General features: G+C 39.5%; 2 protein-coding genes across 2 annotated transcripts in view; one reads left to right on the top strand and one right to left on the bottom strand.

Moving 5' to 3' along the window:
- LOC104961486 (smoothelin-like protein 2) overlaps positions 1-5,622 on the bottom strand; it is a 7,583-nt gene extending 1,961 nt beyond the window's left edge. The window contains exons 1-7 of the mRNA XM_010789783.1: positions 5,608-5,622; positions 3,703-3,784; positions 2,516-2,770; positions 2,350-2,406; positions 2,203-2,263; positions 1,977-2,123; positions 1,753-1,876 (exon numbers count right to left, since the gene is read on the bottom strand). Of these exons, the coding sequence (XP_010788085.1) occupies positions 1,753-1,876; positions 1,977-2,123; positions 2,203-2,263; positions 2,350-2,406; positions 2,516-2,770; positions 3,703-3,784; positions 5,608-5,622 (741 nt within the window). The remainder of the gene's footprint in view (positions 1-1,752; positions 1,877-1,976; positions 2,124-2,202; positions 2,264-2,349; positions 2,407-2,515; positions 2,771-3,702; positions 3,785-5,607) is intronic.
- Positions 5,623-5,738: 116 nt separating this feature from the next.
- On the top strand, positions 5,739-20,770 carry LOC104961485 (smoothelin-like protein 2). The gene is made up of 3 exons (XM_010789782.1): positions 5,739-5,750; positions 15,963-16,114; positions 18,477-20,770. Exons 1-3 carry the CDS (start codon positions 5,739-5,741, stop codon positions 18,601-18,603), a joined length of 291 nt encoding a protein of 96 aa, XP_010788084.1. The 3' UTR covers positions 18,604-20,770.
- The last annotated feature ends 1,527 nt before the right edge of the window (positions 20,771-22,297 follow it).

Genomic DNA, 22,297 nt, shown 5'->3' with positions numbered 1-22,297 from the left:
AAAATATCTTTTGGTACGGACACTATAATTTACTAGTTTTTTACCATGTTCAATCTGAATTTTCTTTAAATAAAAAACATTTATATTGATTCTGACTTTTCTACATCCAACTCACAGGTTTATCATTACTTTGAGAAAAAAGATTATTAATTTAACCCTTTTAGAAGGGAAGATATGGTCATTTGTTCTGGGAATGTCATTTTTCGAGCCTGAAACATGAAAAACAGGCTTGGGGCCTAACAGGTAACTGTCATTCTAACTTTTTTTAAAACATCTCCCCATTCATTGTCTAGCCCATAGTTCTAATGAACAGAACAGACTTCCTCCCCTCCACTTCATCTGCTCTCCTGCTTTTGGTTCTGTTACATGCTTTTGAAATCATGTCATTTCAAAGGCTGCCCTTTATTAGTCTGGAGTTTGCTTTGAAATAAATCGTAACTTGTCAAGTCATCACCCCCTCTCTCTTTCGTGTGTGTGTGCTCCCAGTTAATAAGAGTCTTGGCTTTGCCTGGCTTGACTATAACCTAAGCCACATGGAGCGGCTGGCACAGGCTGCTGTGAAGGAAAGGGTACCAGAGTGCAGCAATGTGTCGGCGTTCTCAACCATGACTGAGACTATTTTAACCCTTATCCCCTAAAACACACACACACACCCCAATGTTTTGAAGGAGCCTCACTTCCCTACACCTCTATGGTTGAGAGGAAGATAATTAGCACGTTAGCACTACCGCAATGTGTGCTAACAGGTTAAAGTTATATGAAAAACAGACACTTTGGTTGTTTTGGTTATTTTAAATCTTTCAGAATGTTTTCTAGTATTTGTCTAGTATAATTGTGTTTCCCTGTTTAAGGAATAGTTCAACATTAAGGGAACATTTTAATTTGCTTTATTGGCTGTCCAGTAAGTAAGGATGTGGAGCCGAGAGCATTTAGCCTAGCTTAACCTTAAGGACCTGAGGCAGGTTCAAGTTTGTTTTTTTATCACATGCACAGAAACAAAGTTGTTCGCCAGGAAAACCTGAAGTGTCAGGTTTCCACCAACAATGCTCATTATATATAGAAAATTTAAAAAACAAAGATAATGCAATAAAAATAAAAACAATTATGTAAGATACAATAATGGATTAAATAACTTCAATAAAGTTATTCAAAATGGGCAGTAATCGCAAATTACTAAACTGAATGTAAACAGAAGTGTAGTAAATATATATTTGAAATGTCCAGTATAAATGTATAAACAAACTTAACAACCTGAGTTTGATATCAAACTTCTAATTTATCCAAAAAAAACCTAATAATTGTATTTAGGCAATGCATCACTGATATTATGTCAAATCTTATCTGTTATATGTATAAGTTGCATTATTACAAAACAATTATTTGTCATGATCTTAGTTTTTGTGCTTTAGTTTACAATTTTATTTTGAAATGTATTTTCTCCCTGTGTCTCGTCCTGTTTTTACTTCCTGTGTTTTCCCTTCTGTGCCTGATTGTCTGATAGTGTTCACCTGCTGCCCCTGTGTTTGCAGTAGGAATTCATTATGGATGTATCTTGCCATTTAAGCAAGCTAGCTGATAGCTTAGCATTTTCTATTCCACCCACTCATCAAAATATATTAACTTCTGGCTCCAATAAACTGATATAAAGAGAGCCAAAATGCCAAATTTGACACTTCCAAACTTTTATCGTCAGATCAATGGGTCACATCACAGTGACTGCATATACTTCTTGCTTACAGTCTATAACTTTACCTGGTAGCCTATGGTCTTGGATCGGCACCACTCAAGAAGGATCTGCTTGATGCTGCTGGCGCTGGATACCCCAAAACTCTGAGACCGCTTCAGTTTAGGTTTAGAGTCTACTGGTTTGGGGTGACTGTACAAAAGTAGACACAGAGAAAGTATACATGAGAGAGTTTCAATGGTAAGAAATTGACCATAATTGTCAACATGACACAAATGCACTTTGCTTGTACCTGTTATTGGCTTCTGAGTCGAGCCTTTCGAAGATAGATCGACGGGCCTGGGCACCAATGTTACGTGGCAGAGTCTGAGACCTCACAAGCTCCCGCCTCCTCTCTCCTACCTGACCAAAGGATCTGTCACTGCTTACATCATCGTCTCTGCAGGACGGGAGCACAGATGGGTCAGACAAACACATTTTAACTACCCTAAAAGTTTCATGAGTCACCTTTCACTCACCTGTCATGCTGCACAAGTCCTGAGTAGGTGACAGACTTTGCTGGGACGGAATTTGCTTTCTCTGCAAAAGACAACAAGTCAGTAAATGATATCCATGATATCGTGTCAAAGAGGGTAGCACGTGTGTCTTATTAAAGCTTGTCTCACCTTGAAGGCGGGGAGATCCCAGTGCTCTGATAGGTGTGGGGGTCCACGTAGAAGATACTAACAGCCACGAAGAAAAGGCGAAATTATGATGGCTTATCAGTATAGATGGTAAAATCTTTCATCTGTTCATTGAGTAGTTAGAGTTAGAACTGATACCATAACCCACCTGGTTGAATTGGAAACTCCTCTATTGGTTGGATCCGGTTAGTGCTAGCAGCTGATTGGCCAGTAGGTGAGTCATCAGAGACTGGAGAGGAAAGAGAATCAGAAGGGCTGCTGGGAGAGTCTGGGCCCTTCATTTCTGCCGTCTTGGTTGTAGCGGTGATGGGGAGGTGGGGCATCCTCATGGCGACAGGGGCCGTGTGCTCGTGTGGGAAGTTATTCGGGGGAGAGACTTTTCCGTGTAGCAACTCTAACGGTTCTGGTAGGATAAAACAAGTCTATTTAGTCACTTATTTGCAACCGCAGTTTATATGTCTCATAGAAGCTTCGGAGATTCCTGAGTGGGGTATTACGGAGGTTTTTTATATCGTAGAACAAAACGGGAACATTTCTTAAGCTTAAGAGCAGACCTTATTTCAGGATTTTACTGCAAACACACTAAAAAACGATGACTTCAAGACAAGAGAACCGGAAGTGGTTAAATGCTAACTAATTTCCTGGTTTTAAGACTGATTACTCCACCACTCTTTTATGTCTACCATTCCGAATAACCAACCAACAGATAATTATCACCAGAATTTCCCTCACAAAAATCCCAATTGTTTTAGTTCTTGCCGTAAAAATTCCTTATGATTCAAATGTAAAAAATGCACTACAGGAAACTTTACTGTTATGTTTTGTGATACATTTGTTGCTTACTATAAATGGTCTACAACTGCCGTGAGATCTGGTTGGCATGAAAGGTACTTCTAATTGAATACATTGTTTTAAAAACCGTTCTTTGAGACACAGAAAAAAAGGGAAACTCGTTTGCGTGACAACACATCAATAGATGAAATCATGTGAGTATTTCACACTGCTCTTTTGCGTTGTGCCACCACGTGTTTTAATTTTATAATAATGCATCTTTGAATCCTTTTTGGGGTGACTTATCCAACGTCATGCAATTATAAGAAAGAAATAAGCCTTAATCATCCCTATTAACTCTACTAACAAATATAAAGTTAGTAAGTTATTTGGAATTTAACTTCCATTAAGACAGGGGACACAAACACTCTGAGTTCAGAACGGTATGAGTCAAGCGTCAAACACCTCACCTAACCATAATCCCTTATGACATCATCAGGGTTGTTTTTCCAGACTTTACAAAGCTTGACTTTCATGTGTAAAATCAGCGGGTGACGTAGTTACCTGTGGTAGCAGCGTGTCCATTCTCCAGTCCAGCATGTGTTGGGGTGGGGTCCACCTCTATGGGCTCCTCTCGCTCAATACTCTGAAACACATAGAATCAGAGTGAAAAACAACACTAGCACCCTTCATGGTTTCAAAAAGGCAAATTTACTCATGTTTGACCTTTACTAGTAAGAGGGTTGTTTGTGGAGGGTTTTAACTGCAGTAAGTTAAAAACATTTGTCGTGAAAGAAAGCTTTTTAATTAAAACCAGGTGGAATGATCACTGTGGTTGCACTGAGTTGAATGATTGCCAAACCTTATTTTTTATAATTGCCCCTGTAATGCTGTGGATATTCTGTCATAAACAAAAACGTTGTGTTTTGATCTCAGAGTCAGGGCATCATGTTGCTCTGGTTTGAACAAAGAAATAATTCCAGATGTCCGATGCTCATTGAGTCGTTGTTGGATCATTTCACTCTTTTCAGGTTCTGGACTTTTTGGACGACATATGGGCTTTTGGACTTCAGACAAAACAAATCCAACAAACAAATTGCAGAGCCATGACACAACCTCCGTACTTCAAAGTCTGCCAGATAAATAAGTTGGTTGAAGACATGAAAGGTATGAGATAAAACTTGGGAAGTCTTTTGCACCGCTTTGACTGACATACTCAGCGATGCTCAAATATATCCGGTGATCTGGCAGCTCACCGCTAAAGTGATTGTTGATATCAAGTTTTAATGTCAAGAATCATCAGCATCTCAAGTCTGCATTTCATTGTCTCTATGACTGTCTGTTTCCTGTATCAGTATTCCTGCAGCGATGTCCCCCCCCCCTTCTCCAAACACAATCAGCTTCATGGAAACAGCTAATCACTTTCCTGAGCAGATACTTCTATCTCACACTCTCAACCACAGGGGGCTGCTGACCCACATCGGTTGTGGGTCAAGCTGTCACTTTCCATGTGGCCCTGTCAGAACGATAGATATAGCTCAATGTGTTTATAGTCGCCCCCTTTGGCACGGAACAACACTTCTCGGGTCAATAGTGCAACGCTGATAGATATGCACATTTTCTCCATGTCAATATCAAACCACATGTCACATTGTATCTGTGTTGGACTCACATAAAAATGAAAGAGGCTTTCAAGAGACGTAATTCACCCTTTTTCTTACCCTTTTGGCGACTAATAACTCTTAACAGCTGCTTGTGACCCAAACTTGGCTGTCACTGTGGAAGCAAATAGCCGAGGCTGATTTGAGTGCTGTGTTTGACCCAAACACATTATTTCACCCTGCATGCAGCTCTGTGTTTGCATAACGTCAGCATGTTTGGAGGCAGAGTAGCAGCATCTGGTCAGCATCTCCCTGCTGTCAGAAACATCTACATCTAAAAACAGAGCAACGTTAGCAACAGTAGGTTTTGTGTACGCTTGATGAAATAAAGTTTTTAGTTTTGGCCTTTTGAAGAAAGTGGGTTTATCAGAGCTTTTTCCCTGTTTCTAGATCAACACTTTTAAGGGAGATTAATCAAATCAGTGATGCTGCAGGCCCTAAAACCAAAGAAAAGAAGCTTAAAGATGCTTAAAGGCATCATTCAAATAGGCTCAAAAGGTAGAAGGATATCTCAAACCTGTACAAAGAGAACCAAAACTTTTTTCTGCTTGGCTGGATACCACTACGGATAAGGGTACTAGGAAAACGTTTTGGAATTTGCGTAAATAAATCTGTTAGGAAGTGAAGAAAACAATTTGGGGTTTTATTACCAGCCAGAAGATAACTTCTCGAGCAAGTCTGAAACCTAACACCAGGACTGTATCACATATACATGCAGGCAGAAAAATAATAATATACTGCTCTAGCTGCATGCTGTGCACATTTCAGGAAAGTGTGTAAACGTGTCTGTGTTTTTCACTGAGCTCACCATACAGGAATGCATGTGGGGAGTGTGTGATAAAGCAAGGCAAGAAGAGTGTGTGTGTGGGGGGGTCGTCACTTTATAAAGAGCGAGGGGTGACACACCTAGAGGGGAATAAGGGAAAAAGTGAGGACATTATGTATGAGAAGGTGAGCAAGGCAGAGGGGAGAAGTTCTATATTGCATGATGGGAAATGAGGCAGAGGGTCTGGGGGAGTGAGGTGGAAACAGCTGCCATCCAGCAGGAGGAGGGAGACAAATTGCACAATGTCTGGCTTTGGGGAGGGGAGCTTTCCCAGCTTAAGTACTCAGATCGTCAGATGTCGGAGTGGGAAACGTGATAGCGGAGCTGCTGAGGGTCCTGTAAACTCTCTGGTATCTGGAGGTCTTACTGGCAGAACACACTGGTGCTCGACACTTAACGTGGCACAGTACTGCCTAGGGACCTGAGGACATGCTGCACCCAGGACATTGCTGCACATATGTGGCTTACAAAAACACAAGTACACAAACACTTTGGCACCACAGCGTCATGAGTATGCATACAAACATCAACAGCTATTGGTTGGATTTACTCCGCACTATACGGAAACCCTGAAAGGCAAGTGAGATTCATCTTATCCAATGATCCATTCTCTAAGTCTGATCTAAATATTTACTCTCTGTGTTACTGACTTATGTGCAAGATGTGTTTTCATCTCTGACTCAGTGAAAAAGGTGATTTATACTTTAAGTATTATGACCTGTTATTAATTAAGAATAGCAAACAGGTTCTCCTATTGAATGGAAACAGTCCTGTATGGTTTTCCCCCTACTTCCTGGCAAACATTGCATTTATTCCTCCATACTTTATAATTTCATACATTTTCTTTATGTTTGTTTATGTGCTAAATATTTTATTTGGAGACCATGTTATCATAAGATTGAATGAAGAAATAAAAATGCACATTTCTCCATTGTCTTAATCAAAGCACAATACCAGCTAAAAAGGACCATCAGCAACCTCTGACCTTTTATCGTAGCCAGGAAACTCTCAAGTGCAATGTTCTACCCAAAGGTCAATATTGTGGCTAGCAGCTGCTACACGGCAAATATTTATACATTGAGAAGTGTGGATATATAAGACCATCGCCAGCAATGAACACCAGTGTAAATATACTGAAGCTTCCCACTGGGCATATTAACTTCTATCTGCTTCTGTTTAAACAAATGCTACACAACGGGACAAATGTGACAGAGTTCAACATTTTCCAAGACACACAAAGTCTATGTAGCCATAGTATAGCTTAGATATAACTTATAGATAAACTATCACATATTTCAGCTTATTTAGTGACAGTTCCTGAGAACAAAGTGAAATGTGTTGTCAGCTCTGTAAATTATGACATTTTCCTCCACCTCAGTTGTTCTGTGTACTCTGTTTAGTGCTAATTAGCAACCGTTAGCATGCCAACACTATACAGTAAGTTAGGAGCAAAGATTACTCGCCTCTGACTGGTTTATTCAAGCAGAGTGACTTTCATGACTGTAGTTCATTATTCTTTTTACTAAGAATTGTTTTGGAGGATAGCAATCGCACTGACTACCTCCACTGAATACTTCCCATACTTCCTTGGAGTGCATCATTGTACCATGAGTGGGGAACTATAAAATTATTGTGGACGAAATGAGTGAAAGCATGAGAGCAGAGAAGGAAGAAGAGGATAAGGATGACATGTTAAGAAAGGAAAACTAAATTGATCATGCCACCTCCAGAAGCTTTTCCGTTATCCTGAAACAAACCAAACTGAAAAACCAAAAATTAGTAAGAGGTAACTTAAGACAATTCCCATTCATCTTCCAATGTTAACTCAGTGGAAGTTAGGGCATGTAATGTGAATAAATGTAGGTCTATAACAGAATATTTGCAGATGCTACAATATCGGCTGTTTGCTTTGAGTCAAAGTGCCCTGGGAAACCCGTCTATTCAAACAGGAGTGCTGGGCGTTCAGTCAGAGGACAATGTTTAGCTGTCAGAGGCACCTTCATCACTGACACTTTCATAAAGACCCTGTCGGGGTGGGGGTGAGGTGTGGACAAGACGACTCGGCCGCTGGAGGGTGACAGTTTGACAAAGATACACTGGCTTCTGGGAAACACAGTGCACTCAGAAAGTGGTGTTGGGTTTGTAGAGCAGCAACATCAGCAGTATAAGGGCAGATGCATTTTCTGGTATACGCAATGCTTCTTTAAAAAAATCCGCTGGATTGTCCTCAGCTACCAGAGGAAACAGCTAGTGACAGAGGTTACTGCTCTGTAATTTCCTTTTGCCAGTCTACAATCCTCTCGGAGGAAGAAAGACACAGTCAAACCACCTGTTCTTCAAATACATCCACGCAGCCTGCAATTTATTTTGCTCTAAAAATCGCAGGGATTACCACTTTGAGTTTAGTGTGGAAATGTGCGCAGCCTTTGAACTGAGAGGATATAAAAACATAATTGCAGGTGAGAGCTACTGTACAGAGAAAAGTTCTCTTCATAAACACAGTACTGCTAAATGCAGGATACAGTCTCAGGTGGAGACAAGACACAATTTTAAGTGCATCTTAAAACCAAGAATGTATTTATGATTTTGAGGTATGTAACAATATGTTGCATTCTCTTTTAATGTAAGAGATAGAGACAGTTCTTACTTTACTGGTGGCAAAGACAATGGATGGGAAGTGCATTTGTCTCTTTTGATCAAGAGCAACAGCAACTGCTCTATAGTGTTCTCTATGGCCACAATGGCATTGTTGCAATCAACATGAAACCATAATGTAGTCCTGGATACACCAGGATAACCAACCAACATTCAAGAAAGAAAGAAAGAACAACAGACTTTTATTTATCCCAGAGGGGAAATTCAGGGTTTCACTCTGGTTTTATTTAGATTAAACATAGAGCTGATATGCACATGAACTCAGCCTTGCTTAAGGGTACCTCGGCAGTGCCTAGGAGGTGAACTGGTACCTCTCTAGCTACAAGTCCACATTACGTATTTTGGTCCTTACGGGCCAAGTCCCTACAGACTGAACTACTGCCATCCTAAATTAAATAATAAATAATAATGAATATTTCATCCATATTCTTTATTTTATGAGACTCGCTGATAAACCTCACAAACATTACTTAAATGCCTTATGTAAGTGATGTATGTTAAGTATCCTACGTTACGTACATAAGTTTAAAAATTCAGTTTCACAAACAATTAGTTGGTTTTACATGAGACATGCAATCTCCTAGGGGAAAGTCCTATGTTTGCTTATGTCCAACACAACCTACTACTTTTATAGATGAGTCGCTTTGGTCTACCTTTGGTCACCAGACCTCCTCCATTACAATGGACCTGCATGTCCAAAACTGACACTTAAGGGGCAAAGGGCTGCACTATTTGACGAGTTTGGATTCAGAATACTCTACAAATAACACTATGAACTGTATATAGATACAGTATACTGTAAAACTTGCTCAACTGGCCCATTGTCCAATCAGTCTGTTGACTGTTTGAAGATTTGTAAGAACCATGGAAAATAACATATGGTTTCAGTCTCTTTCAGGCCAAGTATCTAGAGAAAGGTCCTGCTAGCTGTAGGGGAATATATAATTTTTCATTCTATTACTCCCTCGTTGCTCCAAAATATGTTAACAATAGAAAGTGACTCTCCTTGTCTTCCACAGTCCTCCTCTCCTACTGTCCCTGACAGTGAGGCAGGGAGAGGGGGAGGCAGAGGAGGGGGGAGTCTGACACTCTGACCTCTGGTGGGGGAGAGGTCCGGGAACACAGACAGTCTGTATCACCTCTTCCCTCACATCTATTTGGGTTACTTCCAATCTGGTTCCAGACTTATCCAGCTCAAATACAATGGATATGATGCGATTGATTGATTTTCTTTTTCAGCTATCAATGCCAATGGCTGCCGGTGGACTATTGGGTCCAGAACGACTGTATGTAAGAAGTTTATGAAATCACTGATTTTCAATGTTTTTTGCAACCAGGAGTCCTGAAGTTAAAACACACTATGAAAGGGTTAAGGTTCTTAGACAGAAACATGGACAAGACCTAATCCAGAAAGTTACCGCCCTGTCAATCACAAGGTAGCTTTGCTTTGAGCATAACATCATTCTATATTGAAGAAGACTTCAATACCTAGAATTGATCAATAAACTCATTAAGAATATGTTCACTAAGGTAATAAATCAAGTTAGAAGCAGGGTAACTTTCTCATAGACCTTTATATAATCATACTTTTTCCTTTGTAAACAATGGAGTTGCCCCTTGCTGGCTTTAAGAAAGAATGCAGGTTTAAGGCACATAAGACATAGGCCATGAAATGTGGTTTGCACATTCATGAACCATTGAAGATGAATGCATTTTTTGCAAGTACAGGACTTTGGTTGATGACCATTTACCTGCATAACTAATGACATTCCCATCCGCCTCAGCTGTACAGTATTATGTGTTTAAAGTATCAGCAAACTAAGATTGTGAGTGACACAAACATTATGAACTGATGATTCATGACTGATTAAGCACTTCAAAGTTATCAGACACCAGACAACAGACGTCCCATAACGTCATTCATCATATAAACTACTCAGTCTGCAGACATCATGGCCTGAATCGTGTTTATACTTGGACCTGAGGCTAGTAACAGAGCACATAAACACATCTATAAAAGATGGAGAAGCAGTAGAACCAGATATTACCACCCTGAGAAATTTAGATTCACAGTTCCTCAGAGAAAAAGAAGAGGAAGCGACCTGGAAACTTTACAGTTTGAATTTCCTCTTCGGAGGTTTGACAGACAGATAGCTCATATTCTTACTCCTCCTGACCCCAGACATGCCCAAAGTAGCAGTTTTATCTGGGTCACCTTCCTGTGTTGGTTATGATTATGTCTGACAAAAGCAGACACCCATGCTCTCCCATATTATCCCGCGCTGGTGTCACCCAACCTCTAAAACCAATTCTCCTCAAAGTGCCTTCTGGGCATTAATCCAAAACACTGGATTTGCAGTTAAATGACTTTGTGAAGTATTCACATGGTGGATTGAGCTGACGAAGCCAGAGCTAACCTTAAAATCCCCCTCCTCAAGTTGACTTCCAGGAAGGCTTACTGGTTCCAGAGGGCAGCAGGGGCCAACTGTCCCACCGGCCAGTCAGTTATTAACCTGTTTCCACAGAGATGATGACGGTAACACGGCCTATTGTCTGGAAGTCATTAAGAGAGCCAGGGGTAGCCAGGGAGTGGCCGCATACCTCTGTTAAACCCCCAACATGCACACACACACACACACACACACACACACACACACACACACACACACACACACACACACACACACACACACACACACACACACACACACACACACCACTGCATTTGTGCCATGTTTTCAATTTCTTTCTACATCATTCCAAATCTATTTAAACTTCTAACTTAACATATGTCTTTATCAGAATAAGTATTGCCAAACCAGAATTCAAAATGGTTTTACTAATTTGTAGTTGCATTGTCAAATAATTAATCCAAATTAATAACAGGCTGTCATATGGAAAGTGTAGAGCTGATAGAAATACTACGGGTTTTAAATTAAAGGTATGATTCTTAAGTCAGCCTGTGTTTTAGTAAACAATATAAATGTTTATGATTGTTTGACGCTCTGTTTTCTGTGTTGTTATATTAATAGCCACATAGGGGGGTTGGTGCCAGGAATCCAGCCTTAAAATGCAGCTGAGGTCTGTGAGGGAGATTGGGGGAGGGGTAAAAGGGTGAGGAAGGGGCCACAGAGCCAGGGAGGAGTTCTTGGATGGACGGATAGATGGATAAGTACTTCCAGTATCTGTGTACACAGATTTTAGCAGTTGTACGTCACTGTGCCTGATACAGTCAGCTGGCTAAGCCGGGGGAGTCTCCAGACAGTGTGTACATGTCAAATGTCTTCGTCATGGGGATAAACCAAACTAAACCACGCCCTCTACAAACCTTCATACTTCTGAGCTTACACACAGAATCACACTTTCACTTATTTAATCATCAGTAAAAGTGACTTGCTGGATCTAGACCAGGCTGCCAACCCTGGGTCTCAAAAGTGAAAGTAATGCAGAAGCGTCTCAAATGTAACTGATTGCTAATGGCCAGCTGTAGGAAACTCCACTGGATGCAAAAGGAGTGTGATTATATCAAAGTTTATGAGGTAATGACTGATTATGTCGATAACCATTTTCAAGCAAGAGCACTCGATCCAATCTCAACCTTGCAGTAATGTTGTGGATCTCAACCACAATATCTCTGTCTAGATATAGAGCAGTTATCGCCCACACAGTTTATCAATTTCATTAATCTATCATAATAAACCTCTGAAACTAATGAAATTGTCTAGTTCTAGGATAGATGAAAGCTACAGATGGACAGATGTACAGATTCACAAGTACGGGGGAAAGCCACAGTATTAGAATTTTCAATACTTCAAGGCCCAAGTTAGGATTGCAATCTAATGATAATACTCACATTTCTAAAGATGTTTCATTCTGTAAAAGGAAAGAAGATTGGCAGGTGAGTGTTATTGGCTTATTAATTGTAAGATATTTTTCATGGGGGTGCAGCTAGCTTGTAGGTTTAGCCAATGTTAGCTAGCAAGCTAGTGGTACTTTTCCAGGTGGTTGTATTTCTGTCTACAAACATAGACACAACGATGCAAGATGCATCCAACAACCTTTACAAATGTGTAGGTGAGATCAAATAAAGGCTGATTATGAAGATGGGTGTGGTTCCGAGCAAGATTTCTGAAGTTGCGAATTGCTCATTACTAGCCTAAATTTAGCAGTGTACAGTTGGCTCTTGTGTTTAGGGGGTTAACCTACGTTTCCTAGCCCTGACGGGAGCTGTGCACCTCCTCAAAAACAAAACCATCTGTTAAGCTAAGGTGGCTACAGATAAATCACGTGCTTGGGCTGCTTGTGTTTTTTCTTTTGCATCCTGGTGAAGATTGTAGATAGTGAAGATAACATTAAGGAATTTGGTGAAATGGCATCTTGAGATGATATTCTGAGTTTGAACGTCAATATAGAATTTCTGGCAAATAACTTTCCACTTTTGGCAACAATTGTTTCAAAGACGAGGTTAGAGTGAGTGGGTAGCTTCTGTCTCGCAGCAGTGGTTTTGTGAGTACAGATATTTGTGAAATGTAAACCACACTACCCATAAATCATGTTACTTTTGGCAAGAAACTGTTTTAAGTAATTTTGTGTTTCAGCCACCACCAACTAAAAATGCCTCCTCAGTTTGTCCCAAAGGTATGACCGCAGGAAAACCTCAAAAGGATCAATTTACTCGAGTTAAATCACAAAATGATGAGGAAATGTACGTATATGACATCCATAAAGCCTGACTTTTTTTTTAAAGAAATCCCCTCTTACGTAACATGTGATGCAAGTGCTGGACTGAGCTATAAATCAGGCACACATAGTGTCAGTGAATTGATAACGAACATTAGATAAACCTCTGTCCTGTCAGAGCTAATCTGATCATTTGCATACAGTATGTACAGTACACACACATGCGTTGAAAGAGGAATGTACTATCTAAAGCTCTGCTGCACCATTGGAGCCTTGAGTTCTACAGGTGTGGTTTGGCAAAGTATTTTTAGGAAAGAAGGAAAATTAAGTGTTTTTGTGACAGTACATGAAACGGATAGATAAAGAAATGTCATCGTAATTGTGTGAAATTTCAAATAATAGTATTTTTTTCTCACAAGCAATCTTAAACATGCACTTAAGTATGACATTTTCTTAAGATTCACAAGAGACAATTAAGAATGTTCAAAGTCAAGCAAAAGAGATTGACAAATTACTCTTAGTCTCTGTTAAGCTCGTAAATACACAAGAATCCTACATTTCTCAAAATGCAACTCAGTGTTGGCAAATCCCCAAATCTTTCATACTCCACGACTTAGTTTGTATCAGAGACTTTCCATTATAAAGTTGACAATATTTTGATATTGGAGGTGTTCTGGTTTCCGTTTGTACTCAGTTTGTAGTTTGAGTAGTGTTGAGCAACCACGTTGATCTAATAATATCGCTTTGACATCTATCCATTTTCTCAGACATGTCAAAGCTGTGCAGTTCCAATTTACCTAAAGATAAATGTTTGGGTTAGAGTTTTACTCTCTATACCGGCATATGACCACCTGTTATCACATGACCAAAGTAACCACCTTAGATCATCTGATAACAACCGAGCCGCTGAACAAGATTGTGTGAGATGATGAACATTTTGAAAGAACCTTTTAAGTGCACATTAAGTTTGTTTTAGGTTTACAGTTTCTACTATAAGAAGTATAGCTTACTGCCTGAACATTAATTAATCAGAACCGATTGCCAATGCCTCAACCAATCACAAGAATGTGTCATATCTGCACAAACTGTCAGCCCGTAGTTAAACATTTGTGGAGTTGAGTCAAGGGTGCGGGTAGGAGACGTAGAGGAATGAGTCAGAGAGGAGGGTCGATTCTGTAATCCTTCCATACTCAATGTATTCCCAATGAAGCACAAGAAGCCACACAATGGATCATTGAGATGGCTACTTTGCCACTGTAATTGGCAACATTTTGTCTGCAGTCTTGTGTGTGTGTGTGTGTGTGTGTGCGTGTGTGTGTGTGNCATTGACACCCTCCATCAGGAGGGTAAGACACAAAAAGAAATTTCTCAAAGAGCAAGCTGTTCACAGAGTGCAGTTTCAAAGCACATCCACAAAAAGTCAGACTTTTTGTGGATGTGCTTTGAAACTGCACTCTGTGAACAGCTTGCTCTTTGAGAAATTTCTTTTTGTGTCTTACCCTCCTGATGGAGGGTGTCAATGACGGTCCTCTGGACAGCAGTCAGATCAGCAGTCTTCCCCATACTTGTGATTTAGTTTACTGAACCAAGCTGAGTGTTTTTCAAGGCTCAGGAAACCCTTGCAGGTGTTTCGAGTTAATTAGACGATTCAAGTGATTCGTTGAACACCCTACTAGTATACTTTTTCATGATATTCTAATATTTAGAGATAGGATATTTGAGTTTTCTTAAGCTGTATGCCATAATCAGCAATATTAAAATAATAAAAGGCTTGCAATATTTCAGTTGATTTGTAATGAATCCAGAATGTATGACATTTTTGTTTTTTTAATTGCATTACAGAAAATAAAGAACTTTATCACAATATTCTAATTTTATGAGACAGTCCTGTAGATGTTTTTTATTTTAAAGAAAATTCAGATTGAACATGGTAAAAAACTGTAAATTATAGTGTCCGTCCAAAACATATTTTGTACTTATAGTGAAAAGAAACTAACCTTGGATGATGGGTTAGTAGACTAAAAGCTTTAGGAATCCAAAGTACAAAATATAATAAGTACCCTGTATCAAGATTGATGCAAAACAAGTGATATTTGACCTTTTTAGATAGATTTAGCAAAGAAAAAACTCTTCTGGGCCCATTTGGGTGGATTTTCCATATCTCTTGCCCCCCTTGTTCGATTTTGACATGTGACATCTCTTTCTGACCGTTAGAACCAATAGAATCCAAGGGAAATCGTCCCGCACACTGTCATGTAAAAAAAAAAAAAGGAGGCGTCTCTGCGCATGCTAGCTTGCAGCAGAGGGGAGAAATATCGATGCTCTGATATCAAGCAACGGAAAAGCTGTTTTATTGCTAATGGATTATCAGAAAATTTCAAAGGGGACGCAGTCACATTGGATATTAACCTATGGATTAACTACAGAATCGTTTTTATCGTTTTAATGCCATTGAAGACCAGTTTAGACCAGACAAAGACGAATTTAAGCCATGTTAGCGTTGTGGGCTACCTAGCGCTACTTGTTTTGATGTACATTTTTGTTGATAACGTCGCTTTCAGTGTTGAGGTGGGCACCGTTAGATTCTGTGTCTTTACGATCATAAACAATGTGTTGGATGTGCACCTAGGATAAGTAATAAGGGAGCTAGGAGTGATTATCGGTGCAGTAATAGGTTAGCATTTTTCGCTCAGGGGTCATTTAGATGCTTCTTATGAGACTTGTGTTTTGTTTTGGTAAAAATGGTTTCTATCGTCAGTTAGCTGAGATTATTCCCGTTAATCTGGTATAACACATTAATAGGTTCTTAAATATTAAGATCCCCTGAGACACAGTGCCGTGAAAAAAATAAATAATAAATACCCGCCGGCGGGGACCTTGGGGCTTAACAAGTCATGTATTTTTTACCTCCTTCAATCTCTGTCACTACTTTTCTCTACGCACACAAAAGTCCCCCACTGCCACAACATCACCAAATCTGCCTTTTCTCTGTTCCTCTGTAGAACATCGAAATCCAGAACTTCTCGTCCAGCTGGAGCGATGGGATGGCTTTCTGTGCTTTGGTCCACTCGTTCTTCCCCATTGAGTTTGACTACACCTCTTTGTTGCCTGCCAACCGTAAACAGAACTTTGAACTGGCCTTTGGAACTGCCGAGTGAGTCATGGTGATATCAGAATAACCTTTTAGGAGTCACTCTGATATGATGAAAATTAGGTATTTTAATTAATTAGATATTCATTGTACAAGTATGCTGATTAAGGTTAGCATTAAGAGCTAACATTAAAACATGGTGACATCTGATCATATGTGAGACAGAGCTGTTTCAGAGGCTTTTAACATTAACTAGGCATAACATACACCCAGCTGGAGCACACACACACACCCACAGCCTGGCTGTGGGTCTGTGTGTGCGCTCGGACCGGGCCCTGGCCGGGCCTCGCCGTGTCCCGCTGTCTCAGGCTGAGTCCAGGCTGAGAAATCCGCGGAGCTGCAGCTGAGAAAAATAAGGCTGGCTGAGTGTGTGTGTGTGAGGGGCTTCGCCGATTGGTCCATTTGGACCAATTGGTCCATTTGGATCGTCGTTACGTCACTTGGTTCCCGGAAGAAAAAAATGGAAAAAGAAAATCTCCAATGAGGCGTTCTGGGGCAGCATAGACAGGTATTTTCTGTGTTAAAGTTTTACTCCCTACAGGGTGTACTTTGAGGGTTTGTGACTCTGCAGACCGTTTGCATGCATAAAAAGCTACATAACACACAAGGGGACGGGTAATAACCGGAAAAGCATGACATGGGACCTTTAACACCGCTGATATTGATGTTTTACTTTCAGTCTGTTAGATTTGGAGTTTGATAAAAATATTTTACCTTATAAATATATATTTTTTATAACAGAAATAAACATTGTTTTGCAATATATTAACCTACAAATTATTATATTGAAATTCAAGAATAAAGTATTGGCAAAATAGAAGTTTATTTTCTTATTAAAAAGTTTTCCTTTTTTGTTTTCAATTAAATGTTGCGAAAAACACAGCATGCAGTATAGCTAGGACAAAGTTAGCCTAGCTTAGCTTAAAGATCAGAAAGAGGAAGGAAATAACTTACTTAATCTCAACCTAAAGTGTAAACATACACATTTCAACACATCATGAGTTCTGTAAAGAACACAATTTGTAACAATTCTTGAGGGTTATGTAGCGTAATCACTCTTTTACACATTTCTTTACATGGTAACTGCTTCCCCCTGCTTCCTTTCTTTAAGCTAAGCTAGCCACATCCGGGCTGCTCCTTACTTAACAAGCACACATGAGGTATCAATCTTCTCATGTAACTCTCCAGAAGAAACCAAGCATTACCCAAATTGTTAAATTATTCCTTTAAAGCCTCAGTAGAAATTGAGCTACCATGAACTCATTGGTTTCATTATACAACAGCAAAAAACATTTTTGTTGGTCAGTTGTGGTTTATACATTTCACTGAAACAGCCTTGAAGTTTTTATTTGGCTTGACTGCACCAACAATTCAATACTTAACTTTTTTGTGGTTTTTGTGCCTCTTAATGGGTTTTCTTTGTTGCTTTTGTTTTATAGACCTCTTTATGCCAGAACATTTTATATGGTGATGCTTTTGCTTTGACGTGTTTGGTGAAAGGTGTGCTGACTCTATTGCTTATGGTTTCCACAAACAGATACTATATGGCCATGTACACACACTGTATATCACGGCTTAAAGAATGCCACTCCATTTACATTAAGACTGTGTTATTCTATGGCCGAAAACACTGCTGCAGAATTAAGCTGATTTGACTGAAAAACAATATTCACTTGCTCACAGAATCAATCCTTTATTGGCAGCTTTACATTTGCCCCCTAAAGACTTATACGGCTCTAGATGTAGATGAATTATTACGCTATATATTTTATACTTAAAGTTCTCAAAACATGTTTGTGAGGGTGTAAAGGGATAGCGTTTTTATTAGTACTGTCCAAGACACAATATTAGATGCAGAAAAGCGCTTCCACTGATACATCAGGATGATATTGGCTGTTTTCTTATATTGGTATATTCATCAAATCTGTCACATCATGTAGGAGCTGAAACTATAGAAAATAGAAAACAAATCATATCAATTCTTATAGGTGAACAAACACTATCCATTGTCTGTTCTTTGTCACTGTAAAGTGGCTACATTTTCACTTTAAAACCGCTGATTTCAATGTCATCTTGTGTTTTAGCTAATTGTGATATTTCAACAATTTCATGACCTTTTGTGCATCAATAGACAAAAGAAAGCTTAAATTGAGTCTGTGGCATCATAGAAGTGCCATAAAAAATAAAATAATCAAGAAGTATAATTTAGAAATGTAGAAATATGATTAGAGACAATAAAAAAATAACATTTATTTCCACATTTAATCTATTAATTTTTCTAAAATTGAATGTAAATTAGTTATTGGTTTTCCTTTATTTTATTTTTGCTTTTTGCTTTTGCCATCCTCTCTGTCTGTGACTCCAGGTTGAAGGCCGGCTGTGACCGTCTGATCGAGGTGGACGACATGATGATCATGGGTCGTAAACCGGACCCCATGTGCGTCTTCACCTATGTCCAGTCCCTCTACAACCACCTGCGCAAGTTTGAGTGAAGCTCCAAAGCATCTAGCTTCAGACTTGACATTTTAAAACCTCTTATTCTTTCTATTTACCAAACTTTGAGCAGAGTGGAGATCCACAGCTGGCATGGTGGAGCACTTTGGAAAGACTACACTGCTCCCTGGTGGTGGAGTGATGAACTTTACTCCACGTGCTGCAGGAAAAGTCATCACAGAGGCCCAGTGGACAGTGACTCATGGGATAATACTGTGTGTGCTGTGATAGTAACTGTTTGTCTGGTTTGGTTTGTCAACAGTTTTGACAGTGTGTATGTGCTTGTGTGTGTTTACTTGAGATACAAAAAGTGCAAATATATTCTGTATTGTATAAATCTTTATATTTACGCACGTGTTTGAATGTGGCTGTATTAACCTTCATATTGCTGGATTTATGTTTTAAAAAAGTAACTGTATACCTAAACTTTGTGTTTGCGATGAAGCGCTGGGGCATAAAAAATGATATGTTGCTGACTTATATTTACATTCACATATGATGTGATACTCAGCGATTGAGATGAGGATGAGACATGGAAAAATAACTGTTTGACAACTACATTGTGTTCAATACTTGGCATCAAATAAACTGTAAGTATCTGTATTTTATTCTATAAAAAGATTGGTTGTGGCCCAGTGCAAGGTTAGTGGTTGGAGCCCCAAACCCTACTGGGTATACTATACATTTTGAAAGAATATGATTTTATATGATTTAAGTGTTTTTTCCTTGTGTCACGATATTAACAACTTTACTATTATACAGTGTAGTGATACTGAAACAAGCTTTTGAATAATTTTGGTGATTTTCTTCTTGTGAAAACATTCAATAACTTTATTGTTATTATAAGTTTTTTAATGCATGTTGTGCTTTCAAAATTACGCCGCACATCACCTGTCTCCTGCTGGATGCACTAAAACATTTATTGTAAAGAATTATGATTTGGAAACGTTTTGGTGAATTTTGTCTTGAGCAAAACTTTTAATAACTTCACCATTATACGGCAAGGTGCTAAGGTAATGGTCTTCTGTTGGTTGTACTATACGAACAAGTTGGGAAAAGCTTCCTTTTGCATAATTGGTGAATATTTCTTGTGTAAAATATTCAATTACCTTACTACACAACATTACACTACACATATTAGACGGTTTTATCCAAAGCAACTTTGGGCAGTGCCCACAGGACCAATTTGGGGTGAAGTGTCTTGCCCAGGGACACAACGACAAGCTGACTGCACTTGGGATGGAACCAGTACTCCCCTGATCTGTAGTTCAACGCACTAACTGAGCCACAGACTCACAGTGTATTGCTACCAAAATCCATCAACGGCTTGAATACACTTGAATATCATGGGACATTTTGCGTTAAGTATTTGATAGCAGAAGACCCTAGTTTCCCATCAAAGTACTGAACCGGCCCGACCCTGCTTAGCTTCTAGGACACATTGAGTGAGCTTTGATCCAGTGCCATTGGCCTCAAACGTCTTGGTAGCCTTGTATTCTGTGAACACAACTAAATCAAAGTTTTAACAACATCTTTGTTACGATATTTTCTTGGCTCTCAACACTCCTACGACGGATATACAATCTATCAATTTCATTGTGTTTTGTATTATTTCTCTTCCTCTCACAAGTGCCACTTCTGAAATGTTTTAACAAATGTAGGCCTACTTGTGTCTTTAACAATATCTTTGCTATTATAATTCCTTTCCCAGGCAGTCCCCAATCGAAGCATTGACCCAGCCTGACAGTGTTACAATATCAGACGAGATAAGGGTTTTTGAAAGTGTTACAAGATCATAAGCAAAAAGTCAAATGAAATGCCAAAGATTTGTGTTTTAAACAAAATTCTTTTAATCCATCCCCCGCTTCTTTGGCCCCCAGTGCAGTTCCTGTATGAGTATTTTGTTACGTAAAATACTTTAAAAAAACGATCATTGTCATCTTACGTATAAGAATATGGTTTCAATGAGGAAAAGAGGAAAAGTGTCTGGATGGCTTTGGCTCAAGGAGTAAATTAATGTCTACCACTGGGGGTCAGTAGTTTGACTCCCCAGCACGTCATAAAAGAGTTACAAGATGCTTTAGACCTGTCATTGGAAATGATGGTGAGAGGGCAAGTTTAAAGGTCCCATGTAATGGCCATTTCTACTGATCATAATTCCATTGTTGAGGTATATTAAAATAGATTTATATTGTGCAGTTTTCCAAACTCACATTGGTTTCTCATACAGCATCTCTATATAGTATGTGTATTAACTCTCTGTCCTAAACGGCTTGTTGGAGCTCCTCCTCCCCCCCGCTATGAGCAGTGGCCGTCTGCGAGTAACGTAACGGCTCCACGGACGTAATGTAACGGCTCCAGGGATTGGTCTATTTGGACCTATGGGTCCATTTCGGTATAGGCACATCACTGTACCGAGGAAGAAAACAATGGAAAAAGAGAAATCTCCAACGAGGCGTTTTGGGGCAGCATAGACAGGTCTTTTCTGTGTCAGAGTTTTACTCGCTACAGGGTGTACTTTGAGGGTTTGTGACTTTAGACCGTTTACATGCATAACAACCTTCATAACACACAAGGGGACAGGTAATAACCAGAAAAGCATGACATGGGACCTTTACGGCCAATAATGTGTGGCTTTTATTTAGCTAGTTTTAACATAAACAATATTCACCAAAATTGAGTGAATTTACGGAGTCCCTAAAGGGACAAAAAAAGAAAAAAAGAGAGAGAGAAAAAAAAGTATCTCCTAACCCGTTTTTTTTTTAGAAAGTGCGGTGCGCCAGGAAGTGGAGCACATAGGAGACAATTATTTAATTGCAGACTGTTATGTTTACGTGGGGAAATGACAGTGCATACATCATTTTAGATATATTTCGAACTCAGACTTAATTTTAAGGACATTTCTTCATTTTTTCTCTCTCTATTTTTTCCCCCATGTCCCTTTAGGGGCTCCGTAGTAATGCATAATTCTCCTAATCAACTTGTGTGTTCAGGGCCGTCCCTCCCTACAGGCCGATCATGCAGGCTGCATGGGGCCTCACATTGCGCAGGGGGCCTCGGCTTATGAGCTCGGCTTGTGCGCAGTTCATGTCAACCACAACACAGAGAAATACTGATAGAAATGTGTGTGTTGTTGATACATTGCTGACAGAGGGAACTACATTTGAATACAGATTTAAGAAATATCAGTTTTTGAGCATGTCATAATAAGCATGTTTTGTCTTGACAATATTACAAATATATTAATTAGGGCCGGGACTTTAACGCGTTAATTAAGATTAATTAACTACACAAAAATGTACGCGTTAAAAAAATTAATGCATTTTAATCGCACTTATTTTTGCACCGCGGAACGTTTCTCACTGGATGAGTTTCAGGGGTACCGATTATACTGGAGCACCAACTAACGTTCATGACTTCAGACAACAACAAACCACAGTGAACAATAGTCAAACATGAATGAAGAAGCTGATGAGACCTCTTTGGTTGGCCCCGTGGATGGGACATTTTGTTTTAAAAAACGGACGGATGGAAGCGTCGATAAGAGCACGGTTTTGCAAATTATGCAAAAAGGAATTTGCATATCACCGCAGCACATCAAGCCTCAAGTATCACCTCAATGCAAAACATATAGCAGCTAGCGTGGAAGCTAGCGTGGACGTTAGCCCGACTCGGAGTACAAGGACCCACACC

This window comes from Notothenia coriiceps, unplaced genomic scaffold (genome assembly GCF_000735185.1).
Source record: "Notothenia coriiceps isolate Sejong01 unplaced genomic scaffold, NC01 NC01_scaffold00033386, whole genome shotgun sequence".
In the NCBI taxonomy this organism is placed as follows: domain Eukaryota; kingdom Metazoa; phylum Chordata; class Actinopteri; order Perciformes; family Nototheniidae; genus Notothenia; species Notothenia coriiceps.
Note: the sequence above shows the minus strand (reverse complement) of the source record. Positions and strands in the feature narration are given on the sequence as shown.

Bases quoted from the DNA above. Each gene is read 5' to 3' on its own strand.
- LOC104961485 (XM_010789782.1), top strand. The intron at 16,115-18,476 runs GTGAGTCATGGT...CTGTGACTCCAG, and splicing joins CTGGCCTTTGGAACTGCCGA to GTTGAAGGCCGGCTGTGACC.